Here is a 21,860-nt window from a genome sequence, read left to right as displayed (position 1 = left end):
ATGTGGGCAACAGTACCTCTAGTATTCTTAGCTTGCAAAGATAGCATGGGCATACTTAGAGTAAAACTAGGCTTCAGTTGCCCTAATAACCTACAGACCAAACTGTGCCCAGACTTATGTTATTATTACATTTAGAAAGGAATATTATATGTGACATGGGTATGAATAAAGCTGATAATCATTTGTAACATAGAATTCTCACATTGATAATGAGGATACCATTATATAAACACAACCTGAGAATAAATTCACAAGAAATTGGCTCCCTCCATGTACTGAATGTGCCAGAGGAAGAATGCCACAATTAAACAGTTTTGCATTACCTCTAAATAAGTTCCAAATCTGAAAACAATGTTGCTTGCTGCAATCTTTGTATTCTCACTTCAACCATTCCCCTAATAATCTTATTAATCTGAGCTCAGAGATCATTGTTCATGTACTAAGAAGATCAGGTAAATATCCTACTCTTTGTTTCAACTCAATTCAATTGAACAATGGCATGACAGGCAGAAGAGGTCATTATTGGCTCACCTGGTGTAAATTATCACAGTTAAAAGATTAACACCTGGAATGTAAGAAGAGTATGTGGCAAAAAAAAATCAATTAGCAACAGAAAGAAAGAAAAATAGGTGTGCTGTAGGTTTGCAAAACTAGGACAAGAGGTGATATAAATTTGAATGGAAGGTGGTCTGATCTTCTACAACAGAACAGAGGAATACATGAAGGGTTTATGGAGGGCTATTGTCAGAACCCATTTATATTTCATTTCTATTTATCTCCTCTAATCTAAAACCAAATTTCACCTTCCCCTGAGTTCTGCCATAGTCTCAAGGGGGAGGAGGGATATGCCTGTGAGGTCATTGCTTTCACTTCCTATATTCACTACAATGTAACCTTTTATTTATTGCCTCTGTGTCTGCTGCCCATTACAATGTAATAAATTGCCTCCTGCACTATACATCTCTCTGAACTTTCTTCTCCCTAACCTGGCAGCTAGGAAAGGGGGGGGGGAATATAAACCTCTGGAGCCTGGCTTATTTCTCCGGTCTCAAAAGCAGGTGCGAAGAGCTATTGAACATCGTGCTACAACTGGAGCTGGACCAATGTTATCTCCCCTTTCCCACGATGGACTTAACACCTGAGGATTGGCCAGTCTGAACCATCTGGATGAACTGTGGGGTGGGGTTTGCTTAGGGACACTTCAAAGTATCGATCTGTAAAGAAATCCCTCAGATCCTGTCTATTATGCCTGCTACTGACTACTCTTAATAAAAATTCCTGTTGGAAGAAATTGTTTCCAATAATTCTGCTTTCTTAAGATGTGGGATTGAAGTGGGTCCTTACATTAGACAGGATCTGCAGTAATAGTCAACCTTGAAGGAAGATCCTTACCAGGGGACTTTGCAAAAAATACAATGTCGGACAATGGAGCAGGGAAGGAAGAAAACCTGTGGAAAGGGAACCTTCCCCTGGCTGGGATCCCGCCAGTTATTGGGATCCAAGACGTCATACTCCTCAGGAGAAGAAATGGTGGAAATGCACGATCACAAACCTCAGTGGTCGATGGGCATTGGCAAGAAAGACAAATGGGGAAAGAGATCGAGAAAGGTGACCCTGAGATGAGGCAGCCACAAACCTGAATAGAAGCAACAGATGGAGAAATCCCTGCACATTAGCGAAGAGGAAGGAAGTTGTGCACAGCACTTGAATTGGATCCTAGAGAAAGCTATTGATCTGATGAAAAGAACCCTCGGCTCTCTAGGGGAGGAGAAACCTGAACCCATGGTTGCACCAGCACCTAAACCTGCCACTGGAGAGACACTGAGGGGAATCGGAACCTGTAGTCCTGGGGATGTCTGCTAAAACAGCAGCTACCACCTTGGCAGCCCCCACTCCCTGCCAACCTGCAGATGGTGATCTGGATGGGAGACAATACCGTCAGCGGCGAAGGCACCGATCCATCCAAAGATTCCTGCCACTGAATGCGAAATTCAGGGGGGAGCCACCACGCTTGGGGTACTTCCTAACCCAAGTCCTCAGCTACATGGAAGAATATGGACAGGACATCCCCAGTGACAAAGCCTGTATCTGTATTGTGCAATCCTCTCTGGACGGGGTGGCCACAGACTGGATGGTGAACCTGCATGATTCCAATGCCCCAGAGCTCAACGACTTCAACTGCTAAATGTCCTCTCTGAGAAGGCGATTCGAGGACCCCCTGGCTGATTGAAAGGTCCGTGAGAGAATCAAGACAGTGAGGCAGGGAGCTTCCGGTTCTGGATCTCAGTGCCAGCAGACACATGGGAAGAGCCCTCTCTCCACCACTGAGGAGGACCCTCACTAGATCGTGGAAGGGCGGCACCCCTTCCGTTTGATCCGAGGCAGCTCCTTTGGACCGACGAAGAAAAGATCGGCCATTAACATGGCCGATCACTAAGCCATACTGGCCGAAAGCCAAAATCACGATCAAGCACAAAGCAAGCACTGCGGAGGATTTGGGTGAGATTCTTCTTTCCCTTTCTCTTACCCCAACCTCATTCCTGTGAAAGCCTCCTGAAATTTCTTCCCCGCTTTCAGCACAGCAGCATTTACATACTTTGGGAAATTAAGCTTTAGAAAAAAAATGAACAACTAATCTAAATAACTATATAACTGGATTTGTATTTTTTTGGACACTATGGGGAACCAAAAAGTTTCCATTATAGTGATCTATCATCTCATCTATTTGTTAAGTTGGGAAAAAAATAATTGGATAAAAATTTAACCGATGTCTGGGAAAAGATTTCATAGTCTATCGGGGACATCTTGTGGTGAAACCTGGTACAGCAATTGATTTTTTTTTTACTGTGAGGCCTATTTATCCTTTAGAAGTAGCCTTCACATTATCTAAAAAAGATAAAAACCTGAAACAAATGAGTGGTGAAAATAACCTCTAGGAATAGTGGAAGTGGACATTTGTTGATTTTTATTAAACATAGCCTCCACTAGAAGATTATCTCTAACCACCACAGAAATGGAGAAATTTTACCCACAACCTAACTATAAACTTATACTTGAAAAAATCCTCGAAGCCACTGAGCTAATGAACTCAAGTGAAACACAAAGATGTCATCTTAAAAGTCACAAATGGAAACCCAGACTTTAACTGATGAACTTACAAACCCAAAAACTACTGAAGAGGAGCCAATTAATATCAAAGATGATTCTACACAACAACAAATACAACCCATGCAGAATTTTGACAAGCAAATCTTGATTTCAGCCAAAGTACTTATAACTCAAAAAGCAACAGAAACTGAAGGAAGCAACATTAAGATGGAAACACAGTATATTGAGAACTCCAACAATTTTGACAACCATACAACAACCACAACTCCAGATATGACCTTTTACTTAAGCCAGATGAAACTGGAAAAAGAAGAAGGCTTGACTGAACTGATGATAAACATCTTAAATCAAACAGAGAGACCTGAACTACTAGGGCAATAATTTAATGACTACAAAGGGGCCGGTTCCTTTGAAAAATTGATAACTGGATGGTCTCCCTTGGTTCAAACAACATGTGTAGGAATGAAGGGAGACCCACTTGAGGATTCAGGGGCACTGGTATGGAAACCTCCTTGGCACAAAAAAAAGCTAGAGTTAGATTCAGAAATGGGATTTTCCTTTTCCTCTTTCTCTTTATTGCTGATTGATGATGGAATAGCTTAAAATTTTACTTAATGGGCTAAGGAGATTTGTGCAGATATTGATTGATCTAATATCCAGGACTTAGACTTATAAAGGAAATGAAAATTAGCTACTAGACTATAGTTCTGAAATGTAACATGGAAAGGGGTTTGTGACAATGAAAGACAGTTTATTAATAAATGATGAGCTCCTAGGATGAGAAATAGAATATACTTTTGAAAATGTAACTGTCTCAATAATATGTGTTTTTTAGACATGATAAGTACTCTGTAACGAAACTAGGGAAATTTGGGTTACCCGAAGTTTAAATATTATCGTTATTAAAGGCTAAATTAGAATATGGTAATCGGAATTAGGTAAAACTTTAAAACAGGACTTGGATATGTACAGGCAAAATTATATTGACAAATGTATTGAATGACTGAACTACAATTAGAAATGTATTAATTTGAATTTGACACAATAATTAAGGGAAATAGAGAGGGAGTTTTTAATGATATAATCTGAGATATTTATGAAAGATTTTGTTATTGGACTATTGATTACCCTATCATCGCACTGCTTCCTAAATACCTGGCAGTAAAATTGAAAAAAATAATAAAACTTCTTATAAAAAAAATAAGTTGGTGAGGCAGGGCAGATGCCTGGTAGCTGAATAAATACAAAAATTCCGGGCCATTGCCAACAAGCTGAACTGGCCAGAAGACATCCTCCTTAGCCATTTCAAAGATGGCCTAAACTATGACCTATATGATGTTTGCCTGCCTCGAGGGGACCTACACCACCTCAATGAATAGTACATCCTGGCAGAGGAAGCAGAGGTTGACCTACTGAAGAGGCACCGCCGAGGAAAACCATGGGGCCGCTCACCTCCTGAGCCGATGCGCAAGCCAGCGAAATCATGGGCTATGGCCAAGAAGTCAACAGGCTATTTCAAATGTGGGAGAGAGGGTCATCATGCCATAGAATGCTGCCCAAATGCCCCTCAGTGCAACCCAGACTGATCACCGGCCAGGAAATCAGGGAAGTCCCCAGCCAAGCCAAAAGAACCCACCATGAGGGCAATAGAGGCTGTGGAGTCTCCAATCCCTGCCAAACGTGAGGACGGAACTCCGGCCTACACTTCAGGGACAGTGGACACTTCAGATGACAGCTCAGAGGGCAAACCCCTGGTAAGTGGACCCATCACACCCATCCTCAAGACAGTGACTATATTAGCTCCCTCCATGCCTGAAGCTGTCAAAGTGAAAGCCCTAATAGACTCTAGTGCACCCGCTGCCTCATTAGCCCAACACTAGTGGGGAACTTGGGCTTTCTGGTGAGGAGGTTAAAACAGCCAATCTCATTTGGCCAGTTAGATGGGTCCCTAGTGGGGGTGTGTGCCAGCTACCCTAGCCATTTTACCAGTCCACCTATCCCTGGGGAACCATGAGGAAGACATAACATTTGTAGTGACCCCAGAATGGAATGCCCAGTGATCCTAGGGCTGGAATGATTAAAGAAATGGAACTCCTTGGTAAATTGGAGAATGGCAGAACTCAATTTCCCAAAGGGGGATCATGCAAACTTAAAACCCCAAGGAGCCCTACCAAACCTAGGAATGGAGAAAGCATCAGTGGGAGAGGAAAAGGGGCTATCCGAAATACCAGAAGAATACTGAGACCTTGCTGAAGTTTTCAGTGAGGAGCAGGTGGATGAGCTTCCCCCTCAGCGACCCACAGATTGTGCCATAAAATTCAAGCACCGGTCAAAACTCCCGAAGCCCAGACTATACTCTATGAGCCCTAAGGAGGAGGAGGAAATGGAAAGATTCTAAATAAAAATCTAGAAAGAGGGTTTATCGAACCTGCCAAGCCTAAGGTAGCCACCCTTGTCCTCTTTAGAGAGAAGAAGGATGGCACTTTGCGCTTATGCGTGGATTACCGCGCCCTGAATGCAATCAGTGAAAGTAACCTATACCCCCTACCCTTCATGAAGGACATGTTATCCCACCTCTCGAAAGAAAGAATTTTCACTAAACTAGACCTAAAGGAAGCCTATTACTGCGTTAGGATTAAGGAAGGGGATGAATGTAAAAACACATTTAATTGCTCAATGGGGTGCTACCAATTCAAAGTTTTGCCGTTTGGACTACAAGGGGCCCCCACAGTATTTATGCAATTAATCAATCAGGTACTAAGGAAGCACCTATATAAGGGGGTCCTGGTTTATCTAGACGACATCCTTATTTTCACTGAATCCAAAGAGGAACATGTCAACCTAGTCAGAGTGGTTTTAAAGAAACTTCGAAATGCGAATCCACCAAGAAAGAATAGACTACCTGGGTTATTGCATATCCCCACAGGGCATTGAAATGGACCTCAAAAAGTCCTTCCTGTTTGGTAGAGAATGAAATAGATGGAAGAAGCTGAAGTTCCTGATTCTCAGTCTGGTTTCGCTTCGCCCAGCATCCCTTAAAGGGATGGAAAGTTGCCCTGGAGGGGCAACAAAGAAAGAGGGATACTTCAGGAGCTTGGATCTGGTGGCAACTGATCTGAGCGGACTGGAGCCTCCTCTAAAGGGGCGGAAGAAAGGCTGCCAGGAGAGCCAAGGCAGCCCAAGTTGTCTCCAGCCAGAAGGGAAGCTATGCAAAACAGCTGATCTTCAACAACGAGTGGAGTCTGGGTGAGCTGAAGTCTTTTCTTTCTCCTTGTGGTTGAAAATGTTGAGACCCTGATGGGAAGAAGCTGAGAGAGTAAACAACCCCAGAGAGGCTATTTAAAAGTGGCAAGATTAATTATAATGAAGGGGGAAGCTGTTTCAAAATATCAGAGACTGATAAATAAGCCGAGGAGGACATCTAATGGTGAAAAAAGAAATGACAGTACCAAGAAAAAAAAAAGAGTAAGAAGTGCTTCTATTACAAATGACCTTGACAGTAACTTCTGAACAAAACCATGTCTTGGTTTGAGATTACAAGTGAAAAGACTGTTTATAGCTATACTTGTTGATGCTGGCTAAAACTAAATAGACACTATATGGAGAAAGAGAATATTTTAGATTTAAGACGTGACTGGAGGGGGTGGACTTGCCTTACAACAGCTGGCTCCTGTTTACACTTTGGATACTGGTCTAAGCCTGTGAGCCACAAAAATGAGTACATAAAATATTACCAGACTCGCAAAGAAAACCTCTTCTGTGCCCTCTGTTGGAAAAGCTAGTCCAACAACTCAGAGTTCTTTTGGGACAATGTTGCAACATGAGAAAGCAAGCACTGCTCAAGATGAAATGCAGGCTTCATTAAAACTGATTCAAGAGATGATGCAAAAAAGTCAGGAAGTAACACAGAGAAATCATGAAGAAACACAAAGTAAACTGGAGAAAGTAAGTGAAGAAATTCTGAATATAAAAGCACAATTTGAATCTCAAAATCAAAAAATTATTAAAAATGAACAGAAAATCCAGGAAATGGAAAATAAAACCGAGGACATTGATAAAAAGGTGGAAATATTATTGCAAAAAAATGAAGAATTAGAACAAACAAATCAAGAACTAGAGCAGGCTATGGCAATGGTAGAAATGGGAAAAGCGGAACATTATTTCAGATTCCAAAATATTCCTGAAGATAGAGAAGAAAACATAGAAATTGTGATCACTGAGTTACTGGCGGAGGTCTTAAATGCAGACAGAGTAGATATGCAAAATGAGATAGATCAGACATTATGCATGAATTCGAGCTATGCAAGAAAAAATAGACTACCAAGAGAAGTACAGGTGAGATTCATCAAGAAAACAACAAGAGATGAAGTACTGAGAAAAGTGAGAGAAGAACCATTACAATACAAAAATAAAGAAATTGTGGTCCTAAAGCAGATACCTAAGGGATACTCGGAGACACTACCATTTTTTAACTACGAAGTTGATTGCCAAAGGCACAAATTTCAGATGGCTAATGCCGGAAGGCATTTTAATAAACTGGAACAATACAAGATATCGACTGGATTCAATTTGGAAAGCAGAGGACTTCGAAGTAAGAAACAGAGCAACTTTGGATGAAGGACTGCACCAACAACAAGGGGATAAGCAAACGGGAGATGGCCCAAGGAGATGGCCCAAGTAGAACAACAGAAGGAGAAAGATGAGCAAAAGGGTGAAGGGGAAGGAATTGTCAGAGAACAAAGGAATACAAGATCAACTAGACCGAAAGATAAATAACGGAAATGGAAATGGAGAAAAAAATGGATTTTTTTCGTTAAATGTAATGGACTATCAAAAAGAAATAATTTTTTTAGGAAACTCCAGAAGTTAAATACAGATATAATTTGTTTACAAGAGACACACATTAAAAAACAACATTATAAACTATTGGAATACCCAAAAATTGGGAAGCTTTATTACACATCAGCACAACAAAAAAAGAGGGGTTGCCTTATATGTTAAAGAGGCAATAGACTCTAAATTAGTGTACTCAGATGAAGAAGGAAGAATTGTAATGGTTGAAATATATCTACATCAAAAACAAATATTGTTAGTGGCAAGCTATGCTCCAAATAACAATGAAGAACAATTTTATCAAAGCTTACACAGGAAACTAATAGAAATGGAACACCAAAATATTTGTTTAATAGGGGATTTCAATGTGATAGTAGATGGAACAATGGATGACAAAACAACAAAACAGGAAAACCCGTAAGAAGAAGATTACCTAAGATATTTTTTGATATGGCAGAGGAAATTGGAATACAAGATGCCTGGAGAGAAATTAATCCACAAAACTGATAATGTACTTTTTACTCAAATAGCCATAAATCCTGGTCAAGAATTGATATGATTTGGATGACTTCTGAATTGAGGATAGATATACAGGAAATTGAGATAGAAATAGGTATATGGGCAGACCATAATCCTCTAAAAGTGACATGGAAAGGAATACAAAAAACAAAACAAAAACAAGATGGACCTTAAATCAATCTATACTAAAAGACAAAGAATTTATAGAGTTAGCAAAAAAAGAAATGGAATTCTTCTTTAAAGAAAATAAAGAAGAAGACACTTCATTACAAAACCTATGGGACACAGCCAAAGCATTTTTTAGAGGCATAGTTATAATGTATATGGCAAAGAAAAATAAACAGAGAAGACAGCAATATTCACTATTAAAAACAAAATTTGGAAAGTTAGAAATAGAATTACAAAAAAACCCCACAGTAAAAGACTTTGAAAAGAGAAATGGAAATAATAAAACACAAGCTAAATTTGCTGGACTCAGAAAAATTGGGGAACAGATAAAGAGAGCAAAACAAAACTTTTTGGAAAATGCCAATAAGCCAGGAAGATGGCTAGCCTACAAACTTAAAAAACAGAAAGAGAAGAAAATAATACATAACTTAGTAGATGGGAAATGTTGTTTACAATTCAAAAATGAAGAAATAAAAAAGATAATTAAGGAATACTATAAGGAACTGTATGATAAAGAGGACATTTCAAGAGAGAGAACTGCTCAATACTTAGAAGAAAGTAAACTGCCAAAAATTTCAGAGACATTTAAAACTATGTTATAAGAAAGAATAGCAATGATGGAGATATCAGAGGCTATAAAACGACAAAAAAAATGGGAAAACATCGGGCCCAGATGGGCTCCCGGTGGAGCTTTATAAAAATTTACAAGACATATTAAGCGAATCACTGAAAGATGTTTTTAATATTTGTCTACAAAATACCTAAAATCCCTACAGCCCTGTAAAAAACTTGGCCCAAAATATATAGGACCTTTTCCAATTAAAAGAATCATAAACCCAGTAACAGCAGAATTAGAACTACCCAAAAACCTCAGATAAATACACCCAATTTTTCACTGCAGCTTGCTGAAAAGAGAATAATGGTCGCCCTTACAGCCAAAAATTCCCCCCCCCAATCATGGTTGAAGGAGAACAACACTTCGAGATAAAAGAAATCCTAGATTCTAGGAAGTATCACAGGGCAACTCAATACCTAGTAGCATGGAAACACCTTCCCTCCTCACAAAACGAGTTGGGTCCATTCATGTCAGAGCATCAAAACTACTAAAGAAGTTTCATACAAAATATCCCAACAAACCAGACTAACCTCTATAGCTGTTTTGTTTTCTCTAGAGGTGGATCTCTCTTATTTTTAAGGGGGGAAGGATGTCAAACCCATTTATATTTCATTTCTATCTATCTCCTCTGATTAAAACCAAATCTCACCTTCCCCTGAGTTCTGCCATAGTCCCAAGGGGGAGGGGAGATATGCCTGCGAGGTTATTACTTTCACTTCCTCTATTCACTACAATGTAACCTTTTGTTTATTGCCTCTGTGTCTGCTGCCCATTACCATGTAACAAATTGCCTCCTGCATACATCTCTATGAACTTTCTTCTTCCTAACCTAGCATCTAGGAAAAAGGGGGGAATACAAACCTCCAGAGCCTGGCTTATTTCTCCGATCTCAAAAGGAGGTGCAAAGAGCTGTTGAACATCATGCTACAACCAGAGCTGGACCGATGTTATCTCCCCTTTCCCACAATGGACTTAACACCTGGGGATTGGCTGGTCTGAACCATCCGGATGAACTGTGGGGTGGGGTTTGCTTAGGGACACTTTAAAGTATCAATCTGTAAATAAATCCCTCAGATTTTGGCTATTATGCCTGCTATCAACTACTCTTAATAAAAGTTCCTGTTGGAAGAAATTGTTTCCAAGAGTTCTGCTTTCTTAAGATGTGAGATTGAAGTGGGTCCTTACATATTTTAGATACACATTATTTTAAAGAAAGAAAAAAGTGAAAAGAAATGAACCATCCAAGTAATTTGTGATGGAAATTTGGCAGCACAGACCTACAAGATTTAAGTCAAATTGCGAGTTTGACATCCCTGATTTAAGTGATGACCAAAAAAAAGGAGGGGGGTGAGAGGGAAGGAATATAAAGTTTACAAAGTCAAGATGGTGGCTGCCACTGAATGATGAAAATCTTGTTGCTTGTTTATATGTCTTGCATATGATGTAGAATTGATCACCTTTGATCACCTGACTTTTTTTTTACAGGATATAATGGAAGCAAAAACTAGGCTAGACGTTAGCCTGAAGGAACCCAGGATCAAGTTCACCTGCAGCAATGAAACCTCATGGTTTAATTCAGTAGCTTTTTTTTACCCCAAGCTATTGCACAGCTTCATTGAAAACTCTTAGTAAATAAAATGGGAATTTCAAATATTGACTCTAAAAATATCTACTAATATTGTGGGAGCAGGCTTTCCTGTCCTCCTGTAAGAATCCTTTTGACTTTTTCATCCCCAAATATCAATCAACAATATAATTTCATATTTAGTTGTAATTACTCTATTTGCACAGTTTTGGTGCTACAGACACAAATTCAGAGCAGATTTCTAAGAGTCAGTTTTTACTCTGTGTTTGTTCAGTTGACAAAACAACTATTTCAGGATTCTATAGTCTAATTATTGAGGAGAGAGGCTGTTCAAAGTATATTGTACAAATATAGATAAAAATGTGTCCTAGAGTAACAAAAGAAAAACAAGTGTGAGATACTACATTGTTGCTTGGATGACTTAAGCTGCTTTTTTTCTTCTTCTTCCTTTCCCACCTCCTCATAGAAATTACAATAAAAGTAAACCTTACTTACTGTATTTAGGTTTTTTGCATTATATCCTCCCATAAAGAAGATAACTTGAAGGCAAAGCTTATCGAACACGGCATAGCTACATCCATAGGCCATGAAAGCTTTTAATCTGTTACTTAAAAGATAATATTCTTTCTTGCCCCATATTAGCTGTAAAATAAAAATGCATAAATATTTAGTGTTCCTCCTTTGCCTGCCTGCCCAATTATGCATTGTGTGTCTGTGATTATAATTCTATGTACATTCACATATATACAGATAGTCCTTGCTTAATGACCAGTCGCATGGAGACCATTCAAACTTATGACCTCCCAAAAACTACTTAAGATCCAATTCTGTTTTCAGTTTTGATGGCTGCACACGTATTCACAATCACATGACCAATTTTGGGCACTTAGAAACCGGCTCACCAACCTGACCATGATTTACACTGTTGTTTTGACTGTTTCTGGCTTTTGGGGATGGTTTCCAGCAAAAAGCATTCATAGGAAAATGTGGATTCACCACTTAACTTGGTGTTCTCTTAATGATTGTGTTTTTTGCTTAATGACCACCACAAAAAAAGTAATAAAATTAGGTCCAGTCACATGGGTACATTGATTTACAATCATCATGACTTACAATGCAAATTCTGGGCTCCATTATAGTCATTCTTTAAGGACTACCTGTATGTTAAATACAAATACTACATCTAAAAATGTCTTCAGTGTCCAACCTCCTGAATGCTACTGCCCCCTCCTCAAGCCAGACACGGACAGTGAAAGGACCAGATATGGCCCACCAGCCATAAAATGCCCAGGTCTGTTCTAAAATATCCAGGCAGTATCAACTAAAACTGAAAATCAAGCACATTTAAACCTCTTAACAATATTTAAGTGGTAAGAAAACCTTTAAAGGTAATTTAAAAATGAGTTAGAATTAATCTATTTTTCTACTAAAAATTGGTTGTGTTAAAATTACTGATAAATAAATCTCACTGAATGCACAAAGCATCCTAATACATTTTTCCAGAAAACTGAATAAAAGAGAGTGTGCTCTTTCAAAACTTTTTTAATTAGTTTAATACACTAATAAAAGCAAGAGATACACTTACTTTTCTTAGTCCAGGAGGAATTTTTCCCAGTGCTTTGGGAAGCCCTGTGATACCCCTCAATGTGTAAGCAGGAGTAAAACACAGAAAGAGCTTCACTTTTTGTGCTAGCTGGGGCAGAAGTGAAAAGGCAATTAATCCTAAAAAAAGAGAGGAAGAATTCTGCTTTAAAACTATGTGATGACCAATGTTTCCACCCCTGTCTGGACCATTACAACTTTTATTTCTGTTGAGTTTTAAGCTTTGGGCTGAATCCTGTTCTCCATTTTAAAGATTCTCTTTGTTTCCCGTGAAGGAAGCAAGATTCTTTAAAATTCACTTAAAAAGTCACGGGCTGAAGGGCAGGAGGAGTCATGCAACCTTCATGACTAGCTGGGGGATCTATTTTATTCAAAGTAGCATGTGTTAAGGCTGGATACTCAGACAGAGTCTTTCTTTCCCATAAAACTACTAGAAATGAACATGTGACTATGTGACCACTTTGACTATTCCAGGAAATAAAGTTGCCTGTAGGAATCTTATTATTTTGCAAATACAAAATATACATGGAGAATTTTATTTCAAAAACTAAAGACTCCAAATATCCACAATTATATTCACAAAACTCTGTTACCCTTCCAGCTTTCACCCAGATCAGACTATCATATCTCACTGAAGATCTTAAAATGACTATTTTGAGAAAACAATGCTTTAACTGCATCACTGAGCAAGGCAGTTGTAGAACATCTCAACAAACAAAATGGGTTGGTAACACATTAAAATTTTAATTGATAAGGAGATTGTAATATGTTTTGCAGATAAATGTTTTACCAAAGATGGTTTTCCTATTTCAAACACTACTAATACTCACAATTGATATTCCATTTAAACAATGGCAGAGGGATATTTCAAAGTTCATATGGCAGGCGAAAAAAATGAGAATTAGATATAGACTATTGCACAATGCTAGGGAAAGAGGAGGTTAGGTCTAGCTCAGTGGTTCTCAACCTGTGGGTCGGGACCCCATTTGGGGTCAAACGACCATTTCACAGGGGTCGCCAAACAACACAGTCCGCCATTTTTTCCCCCTTTTCCTTAGCTGTGCTACTCCCTTTTATTCTATTGGCTTTTGAAAGCCAATAGAATAGACTCTCTTGAATAGAGTCTAATTCTTTTTATTTATTTATTTATTTATTTATTTATTATTTTAGACCAACAAACAAAACAAAACACAACAAACGTTACACACATACAGACGTAATATATCCTTTTTTGTTAACAGCAGTTTGTAACAGTACTCTTCTATTCTTTACATTTCCCCCCTCTTTCTTCTTTGAAATATTTGTCCTTATTGCCCCATTGTTTCTTATTTACATTTTCCTTCTTTCATATTCTACTACTTACTAGGAATCCAACATTATTCATTGTAGTAACACTCATATTTTTTATAAGACTCGACCGGAATTCCATCTAAGCATCGTGATCATACAAATATTCTCATATTATTTAGTGCATATACTGTTTTTACTCTAACACTATTTCCAACATTAAAATTCACCCCTTTTCATCCAAGTATATTTATTTAATTTTATTTTTCTTTGACATATATAATAATTCCTCCTTTCTTGTTTTATACTAATATTGTGTATAATGTTTCTAAATTTTACTTTCGCTAGTAATTTTCTATAATCCTATTTTATGTAAACTTCCTAAAGATACATCACATCTACATCCAATTTCCTTAAATTGTTAAACGTCTAAATTCTTTTTCTTGATATATTTAATCCATTAATATTTATAGAAAAGAGCTTAATTACATCTCCCATTTTTGACTTGATCTATTTTTTTGTTTTTATTTTGTTTTATACTTCTTGTCTCTATAAGTCTTCCTTTTGCTTCTCTTTCTAACCTTTCTCTTTCTTGCAACTTTTGTATTTCTCGCTCTCAATCAACTTTCTCTAATAGATCTTCATCATAACTTTTACTCTCCGGCTCTTCCCTACTTTCTTGTTCTATTCCTTGTGAAAAGTAACTCTCATAAAAGTCCTGTGCTTTCTCAAGTGTATCTATCTTGTATTTTTTCTCCTGCCAAGTTAAAAGTATGCCTTCAGGTATTAACCAACGAAACTTGACTTTATATTTAATTAATTGAGTCGTTAAAAATTGGTATTCTCGTCTCTGATTTCGTATACTACGTGGTATTTGTTTTAATACAATTATTTCTTTACCCTTATACATTATTGAATCATCTCTTGGTTTTTTATATATTTCATCCCTTATTGATCTTCTAGTAAACCTTATATGAACCTCTCTCGCCAATCTATGCCTTCGTGCATAATTTGTGTATACTCTATATGTTTCATCCATGTCTCTTTTTACTTCCAATTTTTCTTTGCCTAAAATCACCGCCAAAATCTCTGCCATCTTTTCTCCCAAATCTTCCTCCTTTTCCTCAACAATATTTTGAAATCTTAAACAAAACGAAGCTTTGTTCATTTCCAGAAAAGCAATAGATTCAGTCAACTCCCTATTTGCTTGATCAGATTTCTGTATCATCCCTTCTATTTTACTATCAACAAGCTCCATTTTTGTTTCAACTTTTTGAATTCTTTGCTCATTTTCCATCATTGTTTGTTGTATATTACATATCTTATCATTCATATTTTTAATTTCATCTCTCATTTTTCCAATATCATTCTTAATTTCTTTATGATGTATTTTCATTTCTTCATGATTATTTGCTATTGCCTCTTGGGTCATCATCATTGTTTCTTGAATCGTTTGTAGTGTTATCTGCAAACTCTGTGGGTTCATTGCCAATTCTACTTTTTCTTTTTCTTTCCCCAACATGATTCTTTGGCCTGAAGGAGAGGCCATATTTGTGGGATTTGTAACTGTTTTTTTTTTTTTTGCTAACTTTAGTTGTAGTTACAGTACTTGTCATTTTTATAACTTAAATAATATTTCTCCACTTTTGCATAAAGAATATATATAAAATACTTCTAACTATAAATCAATATATATGACTATAATATCATTGTATAACATTAACCTTAACAACTAAAATTGCACCTGGTCTATATGGCATCAGATCCCACGACCATCATCCAGAGCCACCTCATATGATAGTGGTCCTGACACTTTTGTAACTGTAGCAGCCACCCAAGGTACCTCCTGTCCATAGTTCCTAGCCCAAACATGCTCACCCAACTGTAAATTCTGGGGAGGCTTGGGTTGCACTATTTCAGCAGCTATCCTGTCAGGGTGGAGGCGGTCTAGCTTCATTGTGAGCCGCCATCCCCACTTAGCTCAGCTGGGCTGCAACCCATTGTGCTTGGAGTTGTGTGCTGGCATAGAAGAAAGTTTGCCAGGCGATGATTCCAGTCTCCCTTAGTCAGTCTTTTAAGGGAGTCTTTAGTGGACCTTACCATCCATTCAGCCTGGCCATTAGAAGCTAGATGGAACGGAGCCGAAGTGGTGTGTCTAATCATATTAGCATTAAGGAATGACTAGAATTCTGCTGCTGTTAATTGTGCCACGTTGTCAGACACAATAACGTTCGGTAGTCCATGTGTGGCAAATAGCCGGTGCAGTTCTTGGATGACCCTGGCAGTAGTCATAGATTGGACAGGTACTACCTCTAACCATTTTGAATAACTGTCCACAACAATGAGGAATACCTGTCCCTGAAATGGACCTGTAAAGTCAATGTGCACGCAAGACCATGGTCTCCCAGCAGTGCACAAGTGCCTGTGGCATTTCTGGACAGGTCTCTTGGCAGACCTGGCAGCTTCTTACTTGAGCCTCAATGTCGTTGTCCAGACCAGGCCACCACAAGTAACTTCTTGCAAGTGCTTTCATTCTTACGATACCTGGATGTCCCTCATGCAGGGATTCTAACATTCTGGCTTGCAAATTGGGTGGGACAATTACTCTGTTTCCCCACAGCATGCAACCCTTGTGGGCTGACAGCTGATATTTTCTGCAAGTATACTGTTGAAACTCTGGACCTGGTCTGTTTTCTGGCCATCCCTTCAACACCCAGTTGAGAACACGGCTGAGTGTTCTGTTAGTGGCAGTTTCAGCGGCCACATCTCCCACATGTAAGGGTGTCTCTGGAAGATCCTGGATTGCCAGGATGCAAGGTGTAGGGGCTGGATCTGGATCTGTTTGTGGCAGGGGTACTCGGCTGAGTGCATCAGCATGGCCCATTTCCTTGCCAGGCTTATGTACTAGCTTGTATTAACAGGCAGCCATAAAGATTGACCAATGCAGCATCCTTGGTGACAGGATCTGCGGAATCTGCTTGTCAGCCATGAAAAGGCCAAGCAGTGACTTGTGATCTGTAAAAACTATAAATGGTTGCCCGTATAAGAAGTCATGGAATGTTTTAATCCCTGCAACAATAGCGAGAGCTTCTTTGTCAATTTGAGCATAGTTCCTCTCAGCTGGAGATGTCATAGGGTAGTAGTAAGCAATAGGGGCTTCATGACCATATGGCATTCGATGACTTAACACTGCTCCAATGCCATAAGGCGAGGCATCACATGCTAATGTCACTGGCAGATTCTCGTTAAAGTGAGCTAACATGGAGCTCGAAGATAGCAGTGATTTACTGCTCTGAATGCCTTGTTGTGATTGTTTGTCCACACCCAAGGTGCTTTTGTTGTCTAGCAGATGGTGGAATGGCTCTGCCAATGCTGCTTTGTTTGGGAAAAATGAGTGATAAAAGTTTAATAGTCCTAAGAATGCCTATAGCTCCCCCTTAGATTTAGGTCTGGGGGCTTGCTGAATGGCTTTGAGCTTAGCCTCAGATGGATGGATCCCAGCAGCATCTATCTGGAATCCCAGGAACTTAGTAGAGTCCATGCCAATTTGGCACTTGTCCTTTTTCCGGTCAAGAAGTTTTATTGTCCTAGAAAGAATTTTGAAGAAAACTCCAGGAAGCTCCTGAATCTGGTTATGTCTCCTTACGCCTGCTCAACTTCATAAGTTACTTTTAAAAAAAACACACACACAAGTTTTATGTTTTTTCATTTTACAAACGCTTAAGAATCAATGTGGTGGCAGGGTAATCAATTGTCCAAAAGCAAAGTCATACTTATATAGTTCAGATTAAATCATTAGAAACCTCCTTTCTATTCCCTCTGATAATATATTATATTCAAATTAATGTATTTCAATACAACTAAGTCAATCAAAACAATCATCAATAACATTTCATCTAAATAAGTCCAAATCCTGTGTTAAGCATTACTATTTCAATTACTATATTCCATTTTGCTAGTATAAATACATAATTAACACATCAGGTGTCTCTCCATTCCCTTTTTCCTTGTCATCAATAATCTTTTATTAATATCATTTCTTCTTTTTTCTTATTCTTCTTCAATTACAAAATAACTATCATTTCTAATAAGAATATTAGTTCAAAAAAGAAAAGAAAAAAACACTTTTCTACTCTATTATACTTTATGATCTATCAATCCCTCAATATCTAGATCAAACTTCTTTAACCCCCTCCCAAAATTACTATATCCACAACAAACATGTTAATACACAAACAAACATCTTCTTATTAAATTCAAATCTTTAATTAATTTTTATTCAATCTAACATCTTATTTAACTATCTTAAACCATAAATCAATCCATATCTAATAAGCCTTTTAAACCCGTTATATAGAGCCTTCAATCACACTCTTAAATCTTATTCTAGCTTTCTTTTTGTGCCAGGCAGGTTTCCATAGCAATGCCTCTATATCAATAAACAAGTCTCTTTTTGTGCCTTGTAGTATCATTTGGGTCAAGCAAAAGCGTCCCCTTTTGTGTTTTAGAGATCTGACTCCTTTGTAAATAGTCCCTTGTTGTTTTAAAGAGTCAAGTGTCCACACTTGGATCTGTTGAATAGCACACTCAGTTATGTCCAGCTTTGTAGTTAATAGTTGCTTATCCAAGCTATCATAGTTCTCGATTAGTTGAGCTTGTATATCCATTTCTGTTGGTTTTGAAATTGTGAGTGGTTTAATTACAGTCCTTTTTTGTTCCTTGGAGATCTCATTAGGTTGCGTATGAAGTAAAGAAGAATCTTCTTTAATATTGGTTGGTTCCGCTTCTGTTGTTTTTTGGTCTATAGAATGCTCAGATAGAATCTGGAGGTCAGTTTGTAGGTTCAAAGCAGAATTTCTGTTTTTTATTACTATAGTACACTCTTTTATTTGCAAACATATTTGCTCAGTAGGTTCATAAATTTTTTCCAATATGAGTTTATAGTCAAGTTGAGAATAGGGTTTCTCCATTTCAATAATAATTAGAAACAGTCTGTTATCTTTTAGTAGAGGCTGTGTTCAAAAAACATTTAGTCAGTATCCACCCCCACAAATACAGCTGTTAAGTTTCTTTGTCTTTTCCCTTTTATGGTAATCTGAAGTTCAAAATCAATCTCACCATCAGAAAAAAGACAGTTGCAATTTTGACTTTCTCCACAAGATGTCCTCAGTAGACTATAAAATCTCCTCCCAGACACCAGGAATGACATTAACAAGATCAGAAAAAGTAAAAAAGAGAAAATTATTCACATGTAGACTAAGTCCAGTAGTAAATTCAATATTAAAAGTTTTTTCCAAGACCCCAAAGTGGATAAAAAAAATAAAAATAAAAAAGTCAGTTTAAGTTAATTCAGTCCATTTAAGCTTCTTTTCCCACATTCACAAAAGCCGCTTTCTTAGAGCAGGGAAATAATTTCAAAGATGCTTTTTACAGGCAACAAAAAAGAAAGGAGAACCAAGAGAAGGGAAAAAAAATCTCACCCAGCTCAGCCACGGTGGTTCCTGCACTTAGATGTTCTTCTGACTTCTGGTTACAGCGGCAAAGTCATCGGCCATTTTACTGGCTGATCTTTCCACCGTCGGCCCAAAGGAGCAATCTCGGGCTGTGGAAGAAACTGCCACTCTCCCACGGTCAATGAGGGCCTCCTCAATAGTAGCCGCCCCTCCAGGGTGACTTTTCGACCCAATCGACTGGCAGCAGAGAAACGCCGGCGAAGAGAGCAGTCTCTTCGCATGGCTGCAAACACCGCAATCCGAAACCGGAAGTCAGCACTTGTCCTTTTTTAATTTAAGTCCTGCCTCACGGAACTTTTGAAGCACTGCCCTAAGTCATTCTGCTCGGACTGCAGCTGACTCTCCTGCAATTAGGACATCATCAAAATAGGGGCAGATGCCAGGTATATTTTTTAGTGTCCTTTCCATAATGCTTTGAAACAAGCCGGGGGCTACACTTACCCCAAACTGCAGGCGGCGTACTCGGAATGCCCCTCTGTGGGTGACAATGGTCTGTGCTTTTGCTGTAGCATCATCTACTGGCAGCTGTTGGTATGCTTGTGCAAGGTCTAGCTTGGCAAACAGACGGCCTCCTTGGAGCGAGGCTAGAATGTTGCTTACCACTGGAACTGGGTAAGCATGCTGCTGAAGTGCCTTGTTAATTGTGCACTTGTAGTCTGCACAGATGCAGATGTCCCCATTCAGCTTTACTGAGGTCACTATGGGAATCTCCCACAGGCTATTGTCCACGGTTTGGAGCACTCCCTGTTGCACTAGTTTGTCCAGCTCTGCATCAATTTTTGGTTTTAAAGAGAAAGGCACTCAGCGTGGTTTAATTCTAATTGGGGTAACTGTCAGGTCCAGATTTAGGGAAATGGGTGCCCCTCTGTATTGTCAGAATTCTGTATTGTCAGAATTGAACACATCAGCACACTCTTGGCATACTGCCAAGGTAATCTGCTTGTGTGTGATGGATGCCCATTACATGGATGCCCAGGGCTTCGAACCAGTCCAATCTGAGGCTGGTGTGCTGACCATCAATGACTACCACACTGAGGGGACCCTCAAAGTCTTTGAATTTGACCATTACAGTGGCTTCACTCCTAACAGCCATATGGGAATTTTGAAAATCAGTTAGGATGAGACTTGACGGTTTGATCTGAACTCACCTCTTGCCTTGTCTACAAATATACTCGAAGGTCCTGTATGAAATGATAGATAGAGCTAACCCAGTGTCTAGCTCCATTGAACATGGGACCCGTTGAAGGTTAACTTCAAGTCTCAACTTCTCTTTGAGGGAACATTGGGCTCCTGTCCGCTGAATACTCCTCCTCCCTGAACAGTTCCAAACCTGTTCTGTCCCGGGGTCCATCTACCTTTCTGCGGTACATCTGCAGGGTTAGCTTCTTTCTGGCGACTTCTACAGACCCTGGCAATGTGACCTTGCTTTCCACAGCTTGGCACATGGCTGCATTCAGTTCTTTTATGTTATCCTCCACAGCTAACACAGTTTAGAGGGAGGATTGTGTGTTCTACTGTGTGATGCCATCTCATAGGCTCTCTCTGCAGCTGGTTGATCTCATTGACTTATTATGGTTCACTCAGTCTCTCAGTGGTCTCCTGATGTATTGCTGCAGGGCTGAAATGTTTTTTCTGAGACCAGAGAGCCTTCACTGCTCTGCAGCAGCCTCTTCTGCCATGACTTCCTTCAGAGTGTCTTGGAAGGTCAGATTCTCCTTCGCAAATAGGTGCTGTTGCAACTCTCTGTTCAACAGTCCACACATGAGTCTGTCTCTTAGACAATCTTCCAAGTCAGGGAACTCACAGTTGTGTGAAGCCTGACACAGCACTGCCACGAACTCAGTTACTGATTCTCCTGACTTTTGTTGCTGTTGTTTGAACCCATGACGCCAAGCGATGACAGACAGCTTTGGCTCGAAGTGCTCCTTGAGCCTCCTCTTTAAGTCTCCATAGGTTACTGATTCGATGCTGGCTGGTGCTACAAGATTCTTGGCGATGTCGAACGTAGCCTGTCCACATGTGCAGAGTAGAGTAGCTGCTTTCAAGCCATCTTTTCTAACCTGGTTGGCCCACAAGTAGTTGTCCACCCTGGAGATGTAAGAACTCCACTGTTCTGGATGGGAGACATTGAATTCGTTCAGCTGCCCAGCTTGGCCATGGTAGAATTTTAGTGAGGTCTTGGATGCTGCCTCTCTTGCTGCAATAGGAGATGAACAGCCTAGATCCTGGGGATGGATCCCTCAGGATGCTGTGCAGTTTGGCTTACTGGCAGGCAAGGTGAGGACATGGTCCCACCAGGGCTCTGGTGCTTGGGCTAACATCCTGTGACTTCAATTCTAATAGGCATAATTCATTCCTCCAGCAAGATCCCACCTTCATTGCCACTGTTGCATAGTGGGTTTCGGAGGCATTGAATAGACCGGTTTAATACAACGTGATTTTATTCAACAGGAACAGAACTGGCTTAACCGGCAGAATGACGGCTATTTATACTTGCCGCCTCTAGGCAGCAACCAACCAAATCAAAAAGTTAACTTAAACTTAACTTTCCCTCCAAAATGGTTGGAGACACATTTAAACCAAAACACATCAACTCTTAATATCAATACATAACAGGTTTAGCTTTGTT

The 21,860-nt window shown here is 39.2% G+C and overlaps 1 protein-coding gene across 7 annotated transcripts in view; it reads right to left on the bottom strand.

Moving 5' to 3' along the window:
- Positions 1-21,860, bottom strand: part of LOC120304880 (lysosomal acid lipase/cholesteryl ester hydrolase-like) — a 46,623-nt gene that overhangs the window by 10,651 nt on the left and 14,112 nt on the right. For all 7 annotated transcript variants that reach the window (XM_039335922.1, XM_039335920.1, XM_039335924.1 and 4 more), the window contains exons 6-7: positions 12,415-12,551; positions 11,325-11,471 (exon numbers count right to left, since the gene is read on the bottom strand). In XM_039335922.1, coding sequence (XP_039191856.1) covers positions 11,325-11,471; positions 12,415-12,551 — 284 coding nt within the window. The remainder of the gene's footprint in view (positions 1-11,324; positions 11,472-12,414; positions 12,552-21,860) is intronic.

The sequence above is a fragment of the Crotalus tigris genome, unplaced genomic scaffold (assembly GCF_016545835.1).
Source record: "Crotalus tigris isolate CLP2741 ecotype Arizona unplaced genomic scaffold, ASM1654583v1 scf7180000017663.5292952, whole genome shotgun sequence".
In the NCBI taxonomy this organism is placed as follows: domain Eukaryota; kingdom Metazoa; phylum Chordata; class Lepidosauria; order Squamata; family Viperidae; genus Crotalus; species Crotalus tigris.
This window is presented reverse-complemented; position numbering and strand designations above follow the sequence as displayed.